The 16,085-nt window shown below is 42.6% G+C and overlaps 1 protein-coding gene across 1 annotated transcript in view; it reads right to left on the reverse strand.

Annotated features, from left to right (window-relative positions):
* The window catches only part of FANCD2 (FA complementation group D2), a 56,670-nt gene that overhangs the window by 5,933 nt on the left and 34,652 nt on the right, over window positions 1-16,085 (reverse strand). The window contains exons 26-39 of the mRNA XM_060307584.1: window positions 15,688-15,796; window positions 14,247-14,357; window positions 13,866-13,978; window positions 12,518-12,661; window positions 11,134-11,250; window positions 10,254-10,382; window positions 9,997-10,115; window positions 6,514-6,624; window positions 5,273-5,403; window positions 3,809-3,902; window positions 3,041-3,163; window positions 2,110-2,203; window positions 1,337-1,408; window positions 587-625 (exon numbers count right to left, since the gene is read on the reverse strand). Of these exons, the coding sequence (XP_060163567.1) occupies window positions 587-625; window positions 1,337-1,408; window positions 2,110-2,203; window positions 3,041-3,163; window positions 3,809-3,902; window positions 5,273-5,403; window positions 6,514-6,624; window positions 9,997-10,115; window positions 10,254-10,382; window positions 11,134-11,250; window positions 12,518-12,661; window positions 13,866-13,978; window positions 14,247-14,357; window positions 15,688-15,796 (1,506 nt within the window). The remainder of the gene's footprint in view (window positions 1-586; window positions 626-1,336; window positions 1,409-2,109; window positions 2,204-3,040; window positions 3,164-3,808; window positions 3,903-5,272; window positions 5,404-6,513; window positions 6,625-9,996; window positions 10,116-10,253; window positions 10,383-11,133; window positions 11,251-12,517; window positions 12,662-13,865; window positions 13,979-14,246; window positions 14,358-15,687; window positions 15,797-16,085) is intronic.

The following is a 16,085-nucleotide window of genomic DNA, read 5'->3' on the forward strand; positions in this document are numbered from 1 at the left end:
ACCAATCAGGTAAATGACTCCCCCTTCTCACCCATCTCCCATAATGGCACCAGGGTGGAGTGAGTAAAGAGGAAGAGAGAAGCCAGGAGATAATGAGAATGGGGCACCATCCACAAGAAGGAACTGTCAAGAGTGGGCCTAGAAGCATTCTCCCTATAGTGTTCTTTAGCTCTTAAGCTATCAAAGATTTGATGGGTTTACCATCAAATCTATGGCTAATCTGGGATATCCCCCGGCAGAGGAGTTCAGCAGATACCAGAACACCAGCTCCCACATTGATAAGGCCATACATGGGCTTTAAAAAGAGCAATCACCCACTCCTCCTTCCTTTCTATTGCCTGGGAAGGAATGGCAGGGAGTGACTACTGCTCCTGAAGCCACTAATCCTATTTCTAAGACTAAGTTTTCAAACTCATAGTAAAATTGGTTTCTCTTGTCATCCAACTAGTATGGGAAAACATATCCATGGTCTTTTCTAGACTACCTGATAGCACAGATTCTGGAGACTGGCTTTTGGTCAAGGTATTAGGCAATTCCACTCAGTTAACTCACAGGAAGGATAAACACTAAAGAGGGCCGGTCTCACCTTCAAACATACATGCAGAACAGGACGGCTGTCAAACACCTGTAGAGATGAAGGACAAGAAACCAAAGCTGAAGCCTGCTCCTCTGAGCACCCCAGCCTCCTCCCCACCATGCAAAGCACAGCTCTGAGTGTTGCAGAGACGTCTAAAATGAAGAAGGCAGGCCAATATGTCAACAAGTCAATTACAAAGCAGAACGAAGGAATCCCTGTAACTGAAGTTCAAGAAAAGGAAGAGGGGAGCTGAGAGGAACAAGGAATTGATTCCAACTGGGAATGTTAAGAAGATGGCATTGCAGAGGCCCCAAACCTTGATCTGAAGCCTGAAGAAAGAGTAGATGAGGCAGAAAGGAGAGAGAGCAACATTCTAAGCTGGAGAAACAGTCTGAGCAAAATCATGGAGTGGGGGAGAGCACAGAGTATGTGTGAGGGATAAAGAAGGCACTCAGGTGGGAAGAGGGACACAGTGGGGAATGTGCTCAGACCCACGGCAGGGTGGTGGTGGCGATGACACGGGGAAGGACCCATTAAATAGTAAGTGCTGTGGCACAGATGGGAAGGAGGAAGGCAGAGAAGGAAAAGACACTGCTCAGGAAGAGGGGAAGGGGTTATCCAGGGTGGGTGGGGCATAGGGAAGAAGATGTGGGAAGCAGATCCCCAAGGGAGGCTGGGGAGAGTCCAGTTTGGAAGCCAGGCCCCTTGGTGGTTCCTGCAATTAGCCAGTGAGATGAGATAAGGAGCTTCCATGCTCACCTTTATCAGGTTGATGAGGATACTGAAGTCTCGAACAGCCATGTTCCAGTAGAGGAGCTTCTCTTCATGAATCTAGAGGCAGCCAAATATACACACACCTCTGAATCACAGCCAAATACTTCTCTTACTGTACTCCTACTAATATATGGTTCTTGAACTACACAGTTATACAGAGATTTAAGCCAATTATCCTCCTACAGAGATGTGGCAACCAGTGCACCCACAAGATGGTTCTGAGGCCTGCATGTATATGGTAACATTAGGGTATCTTATAGAGACTTTCTAATAAGAGGACCTCTCTTCAATAATTTCCAAGTAGGAAAAAGCCTCTGCAACATACCTCTGGGCCATCAGCTCCCTGTGGCTTCTCTGATTCCCTAGGCAAGCCCTATCTCCCAGCAGGCTAGCTCGGTTCTGGTTAGCAGGCTACCAAGGCCCAGGCTACCACAGCATCTCAAACAGGCTTGCTCACCTCATGCCAGATCACAAGTTGCAGCCCGGTATATGAGGCTGCAACCAAAGATATTTTTTTCCAGACTAGGTCTATGGAGTCCCAAGTCCCCTGGGAAGTAGCCAGGGAAAACAGAGCCCAATCCTCACTTCCAACCAGAGGGAAAGGAAATTAAACCAGAAGCTCTTTGAAAAAAAAATCCTGGATCTTAGTAACTCGAAGGAAATAGCTTAGGAGAAAATTCTGGACCCAAGGCGTAGAAGAATCAGCAGCTTCCAAGTAATCCAGAGTCTACTTCTTGGGGTGGGAATATCTGACTTACCTGCTCCGAGTCTGCTGCTGTTCCAGCCTGAAGACCTTTCACTGTCTTCTCTAGTTCAGCCATCATCACATGGAAGAAAATGACAAACGTGTGCCTAGAAGAGAAAAGGATGATGCCCACACAATGATGCACTGCTCAGAAGCAAAGTCCTGGGAAGAAGCCAGGGAACCAAAAGTTATTTCCCTCCCCACCTCTCTGAATGTCCTTTCACTAGGGTCCACTCTAAGAGGACGTGAGAGTGGGAAGGATTTAGAAATGAGCCGAGAAGATGACCTGTAAAATCAGAGGATTAAGTTCATGAAGGGTGAGTGTAGTGGTAAACAGCAGGAAAGTAGTGGTGAGAAGATCTGAGTTTAAGTTCCTAGTTCCATATTTACTTTATTGCCTGTATCAACTGAGCAAGCCCCCTAACACTCATTTTTCTCATCAGTGAAACAGGGGTAATGATACCTACCTCACAGATTCATCAAAAGGATCAAGTGAGATAAACGATGTAAGAGTGTGTTATAAACTGTGAAGACCATAGGAGTGTCAGATAACCACTGATATTATGAGACACAAAACCCATTAAGTGAGACATATATGGTTAGATACAACAATCACTGTATCCTTCTAAAGATGGCTAAAATACTGGAAAAGTAATTTCACATTTAAAGGATGAAAGCACTGATAGAAGTCTGGTGATTAAATATCCAATGCCGCTGAAGACTGTAACTACTGAAAATTCATTCCTCAGTAAGGTCGTTCACATGGGCTGGCTAAGAGCTGCTTGGAGAGAATGCACAGTAGACACTGTGTGTGTTGAATGAATGATTGTACCTACCCTCTGTATCAGAACTAGATGAAGAGTAAGGTAGTTATTTGGAAACTACATACATTAGTCAGTGTGATTCTAACTTAGGGAGAGAACAAGAGGAGAGTACTCCCTTACCTGGTCAGTGTAGGGAATGTGGAGGAAGATGCCTCTTTAGGAGAGCTGATCAGCTCCGGGACACCAACACCAGCGATCTCCTCTATGGCCTTCAGAACACTGTCTGTGTGCTCCAGGTAGATGCTGCATTGACAGCCATAGGAGTATGAATGCATGTTACAGAATTCCTAAATCAAGATTTCTTTCTTGAGACACTACCAGGTACTAAACTTTAAAACAACTATTAGCATTTATTTTACTTTATTTTTTTTTATTTTTTGGCTGCACCACGTGGCTTGTGGGATCTTAGTTCCCCAACCAGGGACTGAACCTGGGGCCATAGCAGTGAAAGCGCCAAGTCTTAACCACTGGACCGCCAGGGAACTCCCAATACTTATTTTTAATAAGGATTCCAAATACTTGTCAGGAGGTAAAGGAAATGATGTCTCAGTTGGAAATACAGTTAGACACCTTGAAAGTGATGGCTGTGTCTTGGATATGGTAGGCAATAATAAATATCTGACTCACTGGTTAACAAGGCAGGATACAACAGCAGACTCCCCCACTTCCTCTATGATTTGATTTAATAAAGAACTAGCTGACAGTATAAAACAGAACAAGAAGATCTGACAATCCACATATTCCAAATTATGTTAATTTCAAACCTACTTCACTGCTTCCAAGTTACCCCTAACCAAGGCAATTTCTCAGTTTTTGACCAGACAAGGGATCTGAACAGTGGCAAAATGGAAGGCTATTTGGCTTGTGGACAGAAACTGAGCCTCTCACCTAAGCAAAGCCTGGAGCTGGTCATTAGGAATGCCGCTCTTCTCTTTCTCCCCACTTGGCCACACCCGGAAAAGGAACTGTCTGGCCAGGGAAGCTGTTGGAGAAACAAGGCAAAGATATCTCATTCATGGAAAATGAACTTCACTCTTGTTTTGCAGGCTTTTGGGGATGATTACTGACCAAAGGGATTATTCCTTTATATTTACTATGACGTTCCTGGGCTAACAGACAATTTGAAAAAAAGCTGTCATGAATTCCTGCTCTACTGGTTCTTCTACCAGAAATAAACCCATTTCTCTAAGACTCAACATGTCGCACCCTCTTACCCTGTCTTGACACAAACGTGAACCACACAGACACACAGAGAAAAGGAATGCTGCTGGGCAGTGGGAAGTCCATCTCAGCTCCTCCTTGGCAGGCCAACAAGCAGTGGCTGCTTCCTAGATTCATACCAAACCCTCCCCTTTTAAACAACAGGGAATAATAAAGGTTTGTTTTGCATGTTCTCCTTGCTTTCTGTCTGTGCTGCCAATTAAGTTGTATCAGTGAGATGCATTCCAAGAGCTATGTCAAAAGATAGTTAAAGAAAAAGATCAGGGGGACTTCCCTGGTGGTCCAGCGATTAAGAATCCGTCTTGCAATGCAGAGGACGCCGGTTCGATCCCTGGTCAGGGAACTAAGATCCCACATGCCACGGGGCAACTAAGCCCGCACACCACAGCTAGAGAAAAGCCCTCGCGCCACAACTAGAGAGAAGCCCGTGCGCTGCAACGAAAGATCCTGCGTGCCACAACTAAGACCCGACGCAGCCAAAAATAAATAAATAAAAATTTTAAAAAAATAAAAGAAGGGGGCTTCCCTGGTGGCGCAGTGGTTGAGAGTCTGCCTGCCAATGCAGGGGACATGGGTTCGTGCCCCGGTCCGGGAAGATCCCGCATGCCGCGGAGCGGGTGGGCCCGTGAGCCATGGCCGCTGAGCCTGCGCGTCCGGAGCCTGTGCTCCACAACGGGAGAGGCCACAACAGTGAGAGGCCCGTGTGCCGCAAAAAAAAAAAAAAAAAAAAAAAAAAATAAAATAAAAGAAGGAAAGAAAGAAAGAAAAAGATCAGGGATGGGGCCAAAGCTTTCTTTACACTTAATTCTGATTTCTCCTCTCTCTCCCATTTTATTAACTTCACGGTTTATGTCTTTCAGTCAAATGTCTCAGATACTTAAGGGGAGAAAAAAAAAAAAAGGACACAAACAAAAGCCAAACAAAATCTAGCCAACTGAACTAACCACACTCAGTCCAGTCAATGTCAGCAGACATCAGACACAGCTCCTTCTGGAAAAATGTCCTTCTTGGTATAGCAAGAGAGCACATCCAGAGTTATGGACAGATTTGCTTATAAAATTTACAAGGTCCTAGGAAGCCCTAAGTTTACAGGTCTATTCATGAAAGAAAAAAGAGGATATGGCCCATCACCAATTTTTCCTTTGTTCTGAGTAGGAGCTGTAGATTTCTCCAAAATGACCATCAAAAGTCTGATGAGATAAAGAGCACACTGGAAACTGGGAATGCTGAGATGGAAATTCTGCAAGTAATGGAAGCTCTGGCTGTAAGGAGACAAGAAAAAAAATAAAAAACAACACCACAAGTATTACAGATGTGTCTAAATCCATGAGTTATCCAAGTCTGCTTAAATGCTTGATGGTCTAATCAGAATCCTCCTCATTTGCAGGGGCTTTAGTAGAACCTTCTTTCAAGACCTTACAGAGACTATAACTTTGTATAAAGAAAGTTAGGGCATGGAGGCCAGAGCTCAGCGGATGGAATGATGGCCTTGAAGAGGTCATATATGCCAAGATACCCAAATGCTAGCATAGGCCATGCTGACTATATTATTCTCAGTGTAGAATAAATTACTTGCTCTTTAAGGCATTATGCAACACACTGAGAATAATGTTTAAGTTCTGGGTTCATAGGGACAAAGTGAAAGGAAATGATAAGGCAGAGAAAGCAGAGCTTCTAATAAATGTACCATAAATGGCTAGCTTTCAATGCTCTGAAGTAATGGCAGATGTGAGTCACAATTAATCCAAAACTGTAGGTGAAATAAAACTAGAGTCAACTCCTGATTGATTGGTGGAAAGGAATTCAAACAAATTTAAAAGTACTGTAATGAAAATGAAATAAGGCTCTATAGGCAGGAATGACAAGCATTGACTGTGGACCCAGTGATGGCCTAGGCTATCAGGGGAGGTAAGGGAAAGACCAAGGTGCTCTGGTTGAAGCTGGGGTAGAGGCTGGAAGCTGTGCCCCTTAGAGCTCCTTCTCACCTCCTGTGCCCTCGGCCTAGGCTCCTTTTCTTCCAAGATGAGGGAAATGGACAGGTAATCAGTGGTAACTAACTGCTACCTAATTACCCAACCCTACTAGGAGACAGAGTAGGTCCCTGGATAATCAAGAGCTGACTACAGATGGCCAGTGCTTTCATCAACATTACCTGAAAAGGCGAACTTTACAGGATGAAGGGTGCATAAAGATTTAGTTTGATTAATTCAACAGTTTCTAATGCTTCAGGATATATCTGAATACACACATGAGAAAGCTCACAAAAATGAGGAAAAGTCACTGAAAATACCAAGTTATCTCCAAGAAATCTTGCCAATCTTATTCCTAGGAGTTTCTTGGGACAACACTCAGGGATATGTGGTCTGACCCACCTAAGCAGCTCCTCCAAAGCTTGGTCAGGCTCTCCTGGCTTCAGTCGGTTAGCAAGGACCTCAAGGGCTGAGTATAGTAAATTAATATTTTCAGGTTGAAAAAATCCGTTCCTAAGGGAAAGTCAAGGAAAGGTAGTTTAGCTCAGTTTCAGGAAGATTACGTGGACAGCAGTTGAGGATCCTGGCCTCCAGTCTGTACCATCGATAAAACAGAAGAAAAAGGAGAACTGAAGTACTGAAAGTACTCAAGTGCTAAATTCAGTCACTGCTGTATCAGACTAGAAGCTGAAGCGTATCTGAAAACGTCTTTCCTTAAGGACCTAACAGTCCTCCTAGGATTATTTTCAAGGCAAACAAAGCTCTCCTTCATTCTTTACATTTTAGACATAACTATCAGTCTTCTCTAAAAAAACAGGAATAACTTTGTGAAATTGCTTAAATCCATGTCTAATCCATAGTAGATGTTCAGCAAAGAACTTATTCCTTCTTCTGTATTAAGTCAAGTCTTGACAATTCTATCTTCAGATTATCTTTCCTATTGTCCCTTCCTTTCCAAGCCAAGGCCATCACTCTAGGCCAGGCCCTTATCATCATCCCATGCACAGATCACGTCAACTTTTTTTTTTTTTTTTTTTTTTTGGTGGTACGCGGGCCTCCCACCGCCGCGGCCCCTCCCGTCGCGGAGCACAGGCTCCGGACGCGCAGGCCCAGTGGCCACGGCTCACGGGCCCAGCTGCTCCGCGGCACACGGGATCCTCCCGGACCGGGGCACGAACCCGTGTCCCCTGCATCGGCAGGCGGACCCCCAACCACTGCGCCACCAGGGAAGCCCATGTCAACATCTTTTGACTGGTCTTTTTGATTGCCTTTCCAATCCCTTTGTCCTGCATGCTGCTGCCAAAAGGATTTTCGTAAAACACTGCTTTCACTATATCATGGCTGTGATCACAAAACTCCAAAATTGCTTCCCTGGACAACATTCAAATTCTTCTGCCTGACCTTCAAGGCCCAGCACAATCTGACCCCCTCGATCTTTCACTCCTCTAGAAACATTTCCACATCACCAGTGGTAGCCTCTTTTCCTTTCCACAAATGAATTCTGAGGGCCTCTTATGGGCTGCAGGTTTTTCAGGGGGGGAGGTGGGGGGTGGGGATGGCTTTATTAAAGTATAATTGACATACAATAAAATGCATGTATTTAAAATGCTGAATTTGATCAGCTGACTTATATATAAACCCATGAAACCACCATGGCACTGAAAATAATAAACATATCTATTACCCCCAAAAGTTTCCTCGTATTCCTTTGTAATCCATCCCTCCTTCCATCCTCCCGCCCAATGCGAGGCAACCACTGAACTGTTTTCTGTCACTAAAAAATTATATGCTTCTTCTAGAATTTTATATAAATAGAATCAAATACTACATACTTTTACGGTCTTGGTTTTTCTTCACTATAATTCTTTTTTCATCCATGTTGTTGCAATGTAGTATTCTACCACATCAACATACCACAATTTGTTTATCTGTTAACTATTCGATGGACATTTGAATTGTTTCCAATTTGGGGCTATTACAAATAAAGCTGTAATAAACATTCATTCACAAGCCTTTGTGTAGACACATGTTTTCATTTCTCTCGGATAAATACTAGGAATGAAATGGCTGGGTTGTATGGTAGGTGTATATCTAACTTTTTAAGGAACTGCCAAACAGTTTTCAAAAGTGGGTGCACCATTGTACAGCTGCACCAGCAGCATGTGAGAGCTCCAGTTACTCTACATCCTTGCCAACACTTGGCGAGGTAAACCTTTTTAATTTAGCCATTCTGTGATTTTTACTTGCATTTCCTTAACAACTAATACTGCTGAATATCTTCGCATGTGCTTATTTGCCATCCATTTATCTCCTTGTTTCAGCATCTGTTCAAATCCTTTGTCAGGCACTGTTTTTAAGTACTGAGGATATGACAATGGCTGGTCTCTGCCTTCATGGAGCTCACAGTCCAGCAGGGAAGACAGATCAACAAGTAATTATAATAAAATGTGATCAGTTTTATCGTAAGAGTATTAGCAAAGAAGTGGGGATAAGAGAGGCAGAAAGGAGACTTAGCTGGCCTAGGGGGTCAAGGAAGATGCCCCTGAGGAAGTACAGTTTAAATCCAGATCTCAGGGATGATTTAGAAAAGACTGGGGATCAAGGAGGGTGAGGATCCTGGTAGAAGGATGGGTATGTGTGGAGCCTTCCAGGTAAAAGCTATACAGGGTGCTGAAATTAATTCAGTACAGCTGGAGGGCAGAGTGCAAGACAGTGAGTAGAATAGCAGGAGTCAGATAATAAAAGGCCTTAGAAGCTGGGTAAAAGAGTTTGAACTCAAGAGAAATCTAATGGCAATCAGAAGCCAAAGTTGCGCTAGGATAAGATCGGGTTTGTGTTGGGAAGATCGCTTTAACTGCTGCGTGAAGAAGGGACCGAAAGAGGACAGCTGGAGGCAGACAGACCAACTGTGAAACTAATCCAGTCCTGGTGACAGACGACAGAAGTCTGGAAGCAGTGGAGGAGGAGAGAACAGGTGGTCATTTAGGTGTTATCTAGAAGACAAACTCAGCAGGATTCTGTGATCAGATGTGGGAGAGAGAAAGGGTAGACAGTAGAGGAAGGAACAAAGAATAACTCCTGGTTTCTGGCTCAACAACTGGTGGCGCCATCTATCTGGCCAGGGAAAGCCGAAGGAGATGTGGGAAGGAAGAAACACTTGTTTTGGATGTGATGAGTCTGAGGTGTCAATGACATATCTATAACGGGGTGCTGAGTAGGCAGTTGGAGATAAATGCCTGCAGCTCAGAAGTTAAATTTTAGCATGAATTTAAGCTTGGGTGAGACTGCCCAGGAAACCTGTATAATGAGAACAGAGAGGCCAGGACCCAGCCCTGAGGAACAAAACCATTTAAAGGACACACCTCCCTCGTTTCTACTTTTGTCCATGCCATGCTTTCCAGTTTCTTCCTTTACCTCCCAAAAAGCCATCTACCCTCCAAGGGCCCCGTGAAGTCCCATGATTTCATGAAGGCACCCCTAAACACCCCAGCTTACACAGCCTTCAGCTCTTTACCTCATAATCTGGAATTTATCTATAACTTGTTTAATAACAACTTCTTAACTGACAGTCTCTCTGGTGCTATTAGGGAAAGGTTGCCACAGCAAACTCACTAAGAATCAGATGGCCAGATTTGTTACAGGTTAGCCAAAAGCAAGTCATCTGATTTTCAGATGAGTTAATAATAGTGACTCCGTAAGACACAGAGCGTGCAAGACCAAATGAAATGATGCAGACAAAACCACTACAGAAAGAATAAGCATCATATTTACATAAAATTTTGGAGCCCTTTCCTTCTTTTCTATACCTCAGTGCCTTGGTGACTGTCAAGCAGAAGCAAGGACATACTTGATTATCTCTACTTACTGTACTTGCCACATACTCACCAAGCAAAAAGTCCATGTAAAATCTGCAGTAGCCTCTGATAGCAGGAAGACATTATGTCGTACTCCTGACCTTTAATTCCTGGTCCATCAACTACATCATGATTCTTAGCAGTTAAGCACTACAAGGGAAAAATGCTTTTAAGACTGTTGCTTCAGCAATTGCCCTCATTCTCCTTCAATATTTCTCAGCCAAAAATGAAATCTCTTGTTCATTAAGCGATTTCTAAGTCTCTATAATGATAAGATAGGCTTCTGACCTGAAAATAGTTGTGAATGTTCTCCAGATGGTTACACATGGGGCTCAGCAGTTGAACAACACTATGAGCGATTTCTAAGGCAGATCTCTGGTGGAGATGTGAGAATCCAATATTCCGGTTTCCTTTGCTCTATAATAAATTCAGAGTTACGAGGGAAGGAACTGTTGGATAGCTTCTCTGAAACTAAGAGTTTATTATAGAGATTAATCAAACCTTGTGCTACCGGGTAGAATGGACAGAAGAAATTAGGGATATATTTTGACAGAGGGAACTCACTCAATCTTCAAATAACCAAGAGATTGGCTTTTAGAGAGTACAGACAGTGTTTGAGAAGTATAGACCCAAAATTACTAATGAGATAAAACTCACACGAAAATAGAAATCATTTAGGCTGATAAGAATGTACAGCAAATACTAAGTATAAGAAGAAAGGATCAAGTAACTAGATATACTAATTTTAAATGTTTACACCTAAAACTTACACATTTTGTCGTTTGTGTCATCCCACTGCTTCCCCAGAGGCTACATGCATTGGTCCATTACATACACACTCGAGATTCTGGACTTCTCTAGACAGCTGACTACTATGCTGAGGCTTGGGCAAGGGCTTAGTTCGGGAGGGTGTTAAAACCAAAACCCAAGCAAAGAACAGGATTCAGGAATGCTCAGAGCATTTAGAAATACATTTTCTGTTTTGGGTGGCTTTTCTGTTTTCTCTGTTTCAGAGTTCCTTTCTAAAGCAAAATGAACGTGGGCTGGCAATGGGGCTACCACCATGCTACCCAAAAACAATACCAGAGAAAGTGACAACTTACTCACTACTAAGACCTCCTTGTTTCCAAATCCAGAGGCCAGGGCCTGTGCTCCTGCCTGTACTAACCTTGAGGAAGGGGACTCTCCTGGTCACAGAAGGTGTTAGCATGTTCTCCAGCTTCTGGGCAAGATCTTCCAGCAAGAAAAGCAGCTCAGGGGGCTGAAGCTGCACAACTTCTGTAGCCTATCACAAAGAGGAAGGAAAGAGTAATTCCCAGCATGTCCTAGCCATCTTTCTGGGGGACACATTTCATGTTTACTCTTTACAATGGGTGAAGAATCTGACCATTACCAAAAAAGGGGGAAATTCTGCCCCACCTCATATAAATGGCTGTAGTACTCTGTCAACAAATCAAAAAGTCATGCACTTCTTAAGTAAAACAAAATTTAAAATTATTAAATGGGAATGAGGCAGTATAGTTTTAGAAGACACACTTTTGCTCTAGAAATAAATGCCTCTGGTGTATCCTTCCACCTATGGACCCGTGATGCATTTCCTAAGTAACTTGGGATAAAAAAAATGACTAATTAAAGGGAATTTTGCTTTCCTCTGTTCATTAAGTAATTCTTTCATATTTTCTTCCACCTAATGTTTTGCTACTATTAATTCTGGGCAGGATCCTTATAACCATATTACACTACCATAAGTAGAATGGGTCAAGCAGTCTCACTTCAAACTTTTCACTCAACATACAGCTATGGAGAATCTCCAAGTACAGGCTGACGCAGAAAGACTGAAAAAAAAAAAAAAACACTCCATTTTGAAGGAGCTTACATTCTTGAAAAATCTATGGTAAAAATCCATGCATTTTCTCAAAAAAATTTTTTTAACCTGGAAAAACTCTACTCTCTGGTGAAATCCCATACCAAAAGGTACCTTCTCTGTGTAAATGTCTTCTACTTCCAACTTCATTATAAATACCATTCTCTCCTCAGTTTCACTGGTACTTGGTTCAGACCATCAATATACAATGTACTGCTAGTTGTCTCCTTCCTTTATTAGATTATAAGCTAGCTGAAGGCAAGCATCATGCTTACGTAATACTGAATTGCCAATATCTAGATTTGCATCAAAAACAAAAAAGGCCTCAACAAACACTCATGGACACTGAACAAATGTCACAAAAAAGTGAAAAGAGCATTGTGTAACTATAAATCACAACAGTGTTGCTCCACAAAAGTAATCTAAATAGGTTATTATTAGTAACGTAAAGTAAGGATCACATCATTAGCATTATCTTTTGTAATACCTAATGCACTATAAAAAAAACTTAGACTTATAAACATCAAGATGATGAGGATGATTATTCATCCACACTTGCACATATAAAGGCTTTGGAGGCCAGAGTCCAACTTCTCCCAGGGTCATGGTTTTCTTTTGGAAAAAGGAATAGAGCTGAGGAACTTTCTGAAATAAGATTAAGTTCTGGGATCTCAGCTCTGTCACTTACTTCAGTGTGCATTTCAGTATCTAGGATGAACTTGGTCACGAGCCCACAATGCAGAATAGAGAAGACCTCAAGGTCCAGTTCTCGGAAAAAAGCGTGGTAATTCTGTAATGATACTGATGTCTTTTCTTCTTTCCCTCTGAACTCCTGGGAGGAAAGTACCAGAAACCAATAGAATAAGGCTTCTATATTAATCTAACTTTAAATGAAGATTTCAAAATGCAATTGTGCATTTATTTTATGTAAAAAGTTACAGTTCATCACATCCTTTTACCAACTTCCTTTTACCAAAGTCCCTAAATATTCCTGAAACAGATCACGTATTGTAATATTGGGATATAGGTCACACATCGATACTCAGTTGGTTTCCACTTAGGGATGAATATAGACAAATCAAGGCACTATGGTGTGGTATAGAAAACTATGAGCTTAGGGGCCAGAAAGATTTGGCTTCAAATCCTTGCTCAAGCACTTATTAACTGTGTAACTTTACACAAGTCACCTATCCTCTCTGGATCTTAGTTTCCTCGTCTATTAAATGTAAATATCAATACTAAGCTTGAGTTTTTAGGAAGATTAGAGGAGTTACACATAAATTCTCAATAAACAGTACCTAAAAAACAGAAATAATTGGGATCCATGTGGTTTAGGCAATTTCACAAACCTACCCTGTGGGTGGTACAATTACAGGAAAAGGACCTACTGTTTATTAAGTATCTGTATTAAGAAACTGTACTAATGGGCTTCCCTGGTGGCGCAGTGGTTGAGAGTCTGCCTGCCGATGCAGGGAAAACGGGTTCGTGCCCTGGTCCGGGAAGATCCCACATGCCGCAAAGCGGCTGCGCCCATGAGCCATGGCTGCTGAGCCTGAGCGTCCAGAGCCTGTGCGTCCAGAGCCTGTGCTCCGCAACAGGAGAGGCCACAACAGTGAGAGGCCCGCGTACCGCAAAAAAAAAAAAAGAAACGGTACTAAGCATTTCATGTTATCTAAATTCATTGAGAAAGAGATAATCTGGGATCCGAAGAGGAAAGAGGCTAAAAGAAGTATATCTTGTACTACATACAAAGAATTTGCTAATTGCTACAAGTGAGAATTCAAAGTACTCCTGGGATGCAAAAAAGGGAGTAATACAATCAAGAAAATAATTAGAAAAACAGTGTGTGGTAGTGATAAATGTTTGGAGTCTAACCCAAACTCTGCTACTGAGAGGGTCACTCCAAGGCCTAGGAGAGTTTGTTCGCCTCTCTTTTCCCTAATCCTTCTCTCTGTAAAGTGCATAGGATAATGCTGGCCCTTTGTTAATCTCACCGGGCTGTCACACACCTTCATAGATACCAGTCATTCCAATACCTTTTCCAGCTGGCTCCTATCAGATGGTGCAGGGTCGCATTCTGAATTATCCTCCTTTGAAAGTGGGTCAGGGGAGGATGTTTTGTTGCCATCTGCTTTTCGCTTCCTTCCTCCTTGTATTTCAAGAAGAGAAAAGTGACTCAAATAATCAATAATCATGTTTACTAAATATCACTGCCTTCAAGAAACAACCTGCTGAAGACTACCTAGAGACAGGAGGTAATTTTATAACCCTAAATTATAGTTCATTGATAACCATGCCAAAGAAGGGTTCAATTATATAATCTCTCCAATTACTGATGCCTTGATGCACATAACCTCTAAGTAAATTCAGCATGGCACATAGGGAGACACAGAATAAGAAGAAAAGAGCATACTCACCTAAATTTCCTTGTATTCTGATTTTTGCTGAAACAGCAGTACTGGTATGAGGTGTTACTTCTGAAGTTTCCAAGTCAAAGTTTGCAAGGGGAGGAACATAGTCTGGAGTGACTGAAACAAACAGCAGGAAGCTCAATGAATACCAACCATATACCACTATTAGACTTGAATTCTAATCACCCGATTAGCTAAAAACTAGTTTCCAGAACTGCCAAGCATGGCTGACTGCCTGTAAGATGCATTCAGGTCATCTGACGTTAATCATTTTGGCATAGTAAAATAGCCAAAGATAACTTACAGGAATATCATATTAATTGATTATGATCAATCAACATAAAACCATTATACCAATATAAAACATCCAAGCAGATAAGAACTAAAAATAAATTAACTTACATTTAAAATCTAAAGATATTAGCAATATCTGGTCACATAGCAGTTTGTTTTACACACAATTATTTAGATGAGAGCCTGAGGCAGGCTCCATGTTTTCCCCAGAGAATCAAGCTAGCACTTTATTTTTATTTATTTATTAATTATTTTTGGCTGCGCCGAGTCTTAGTTGCAGCAAGCGGACCTCCTAGTTGTGTCATGTGGGCTTCTTAGTTGCAGTATGCATGTAGGATCTAGTTCCCCGACCAGGGGTCAAATCTGGGCCCCCTGCATTGGGAGCAGGGAGTCTTACCCACTGGACCACCAGGGAAGTCCCAAAGCTAGCACTCTAAAATGACAAGTTTTCTTAATGGCCAGAAGGTATTAAGAGGCCTCTCAGCTGTATTCCTGGTTCATAATGATGTTCAAGAAGGCAAAGGGCACTGGAAGTTTGACATCCAAAGAAGCAATGTAATGTACAAAAAGCCCAACCAATGTTTTATATCTTGTATTAAACACCAAGGTTTCCTGGAGATAACAATGGGAGGAAAATGGATGTATTCTTTTTTTTTTAATTTTCTTTCTTTCTTTCTTTATTTTTGGCTGTGTCGGGTCTTTGTTGCTGCACGCGGGCTTTCTCTAGTTGCGGTGAGCGGGGGCTACTTTTCGTTGCGGTGCATGGGCTTCTCATTGTGGTGGCTTCTCTTGTTGCGGAGCATGGGCTCTAGGCATGGGCTTCAGTAGGTGTGGCATGCAGGCTCAGCAGTTGTGGCTCGCGGGCTCTAGAGCACAGGCTCAGTAGTTGTGGCACACGGGCTTAGCTGTTCCGCGGCATGTGGGATCTTCCCGGACCAGGGCTCGAACCCATGTCCCCTGCGTTGGCAGGCGGATTCTTAACCACTGCACCACCAGGGAAGTCTGATGTACTCATTTTTTAAAATTTTTGTTGAGCAACCATTTTCTTGTCCCACGAGTCGGGGGCAGCTATCGTTGAGTCTGGCTTAAAAGCTAACTCTGCTATCTCCTCACCACTGCCCAGCAGGGCTGCAATACAGGACCCTTCCCTCACCTGCCAAGTGCTTTTCCAGGAGTTGCTGCAGCTCTACAATGTGCTTTAACCGGGTGAGCACCTTCACTTTCATCTCGGGTAATGTTTGCCGACAGAAGGCATTTACAACCTGTGGAAGTAAAAATTATATTCTCACACTGTGAACTATTCAGATTTTAACCTTGTTTGCGTTATTCAGCGAGAGCTAAAAGAGTTGTTTGGTGACAGCATCTGTGAGTCTAGTGAGAAATGTCAAAGTGTTCTCAGCAAGGGGCTGTAAAGAAAAAGCTCTGGGCCAATAGAGGAGATCTAACTTCTAATCCTGGTTCTACTTATTTCTAGTTAAGTAATAAGGTGGAACAACACAATAGCTAGAAAGTATACACTTCGGTGAAACAGATCCTAGTCTGCTACTTACT

Source organism: Globicephala melas, chromosome 11, assembly GCF_963455315.2.
Source record: "Globicephala melas chromosome 11, mGloMel1.2, whole genome shotgun sequence".
Lineage (NCBI taxonomy): Eukaryota > Metazoa > Chordata > Mammalia > Artiodactyla > Delphinidae > Globicephala > Globicephala melas.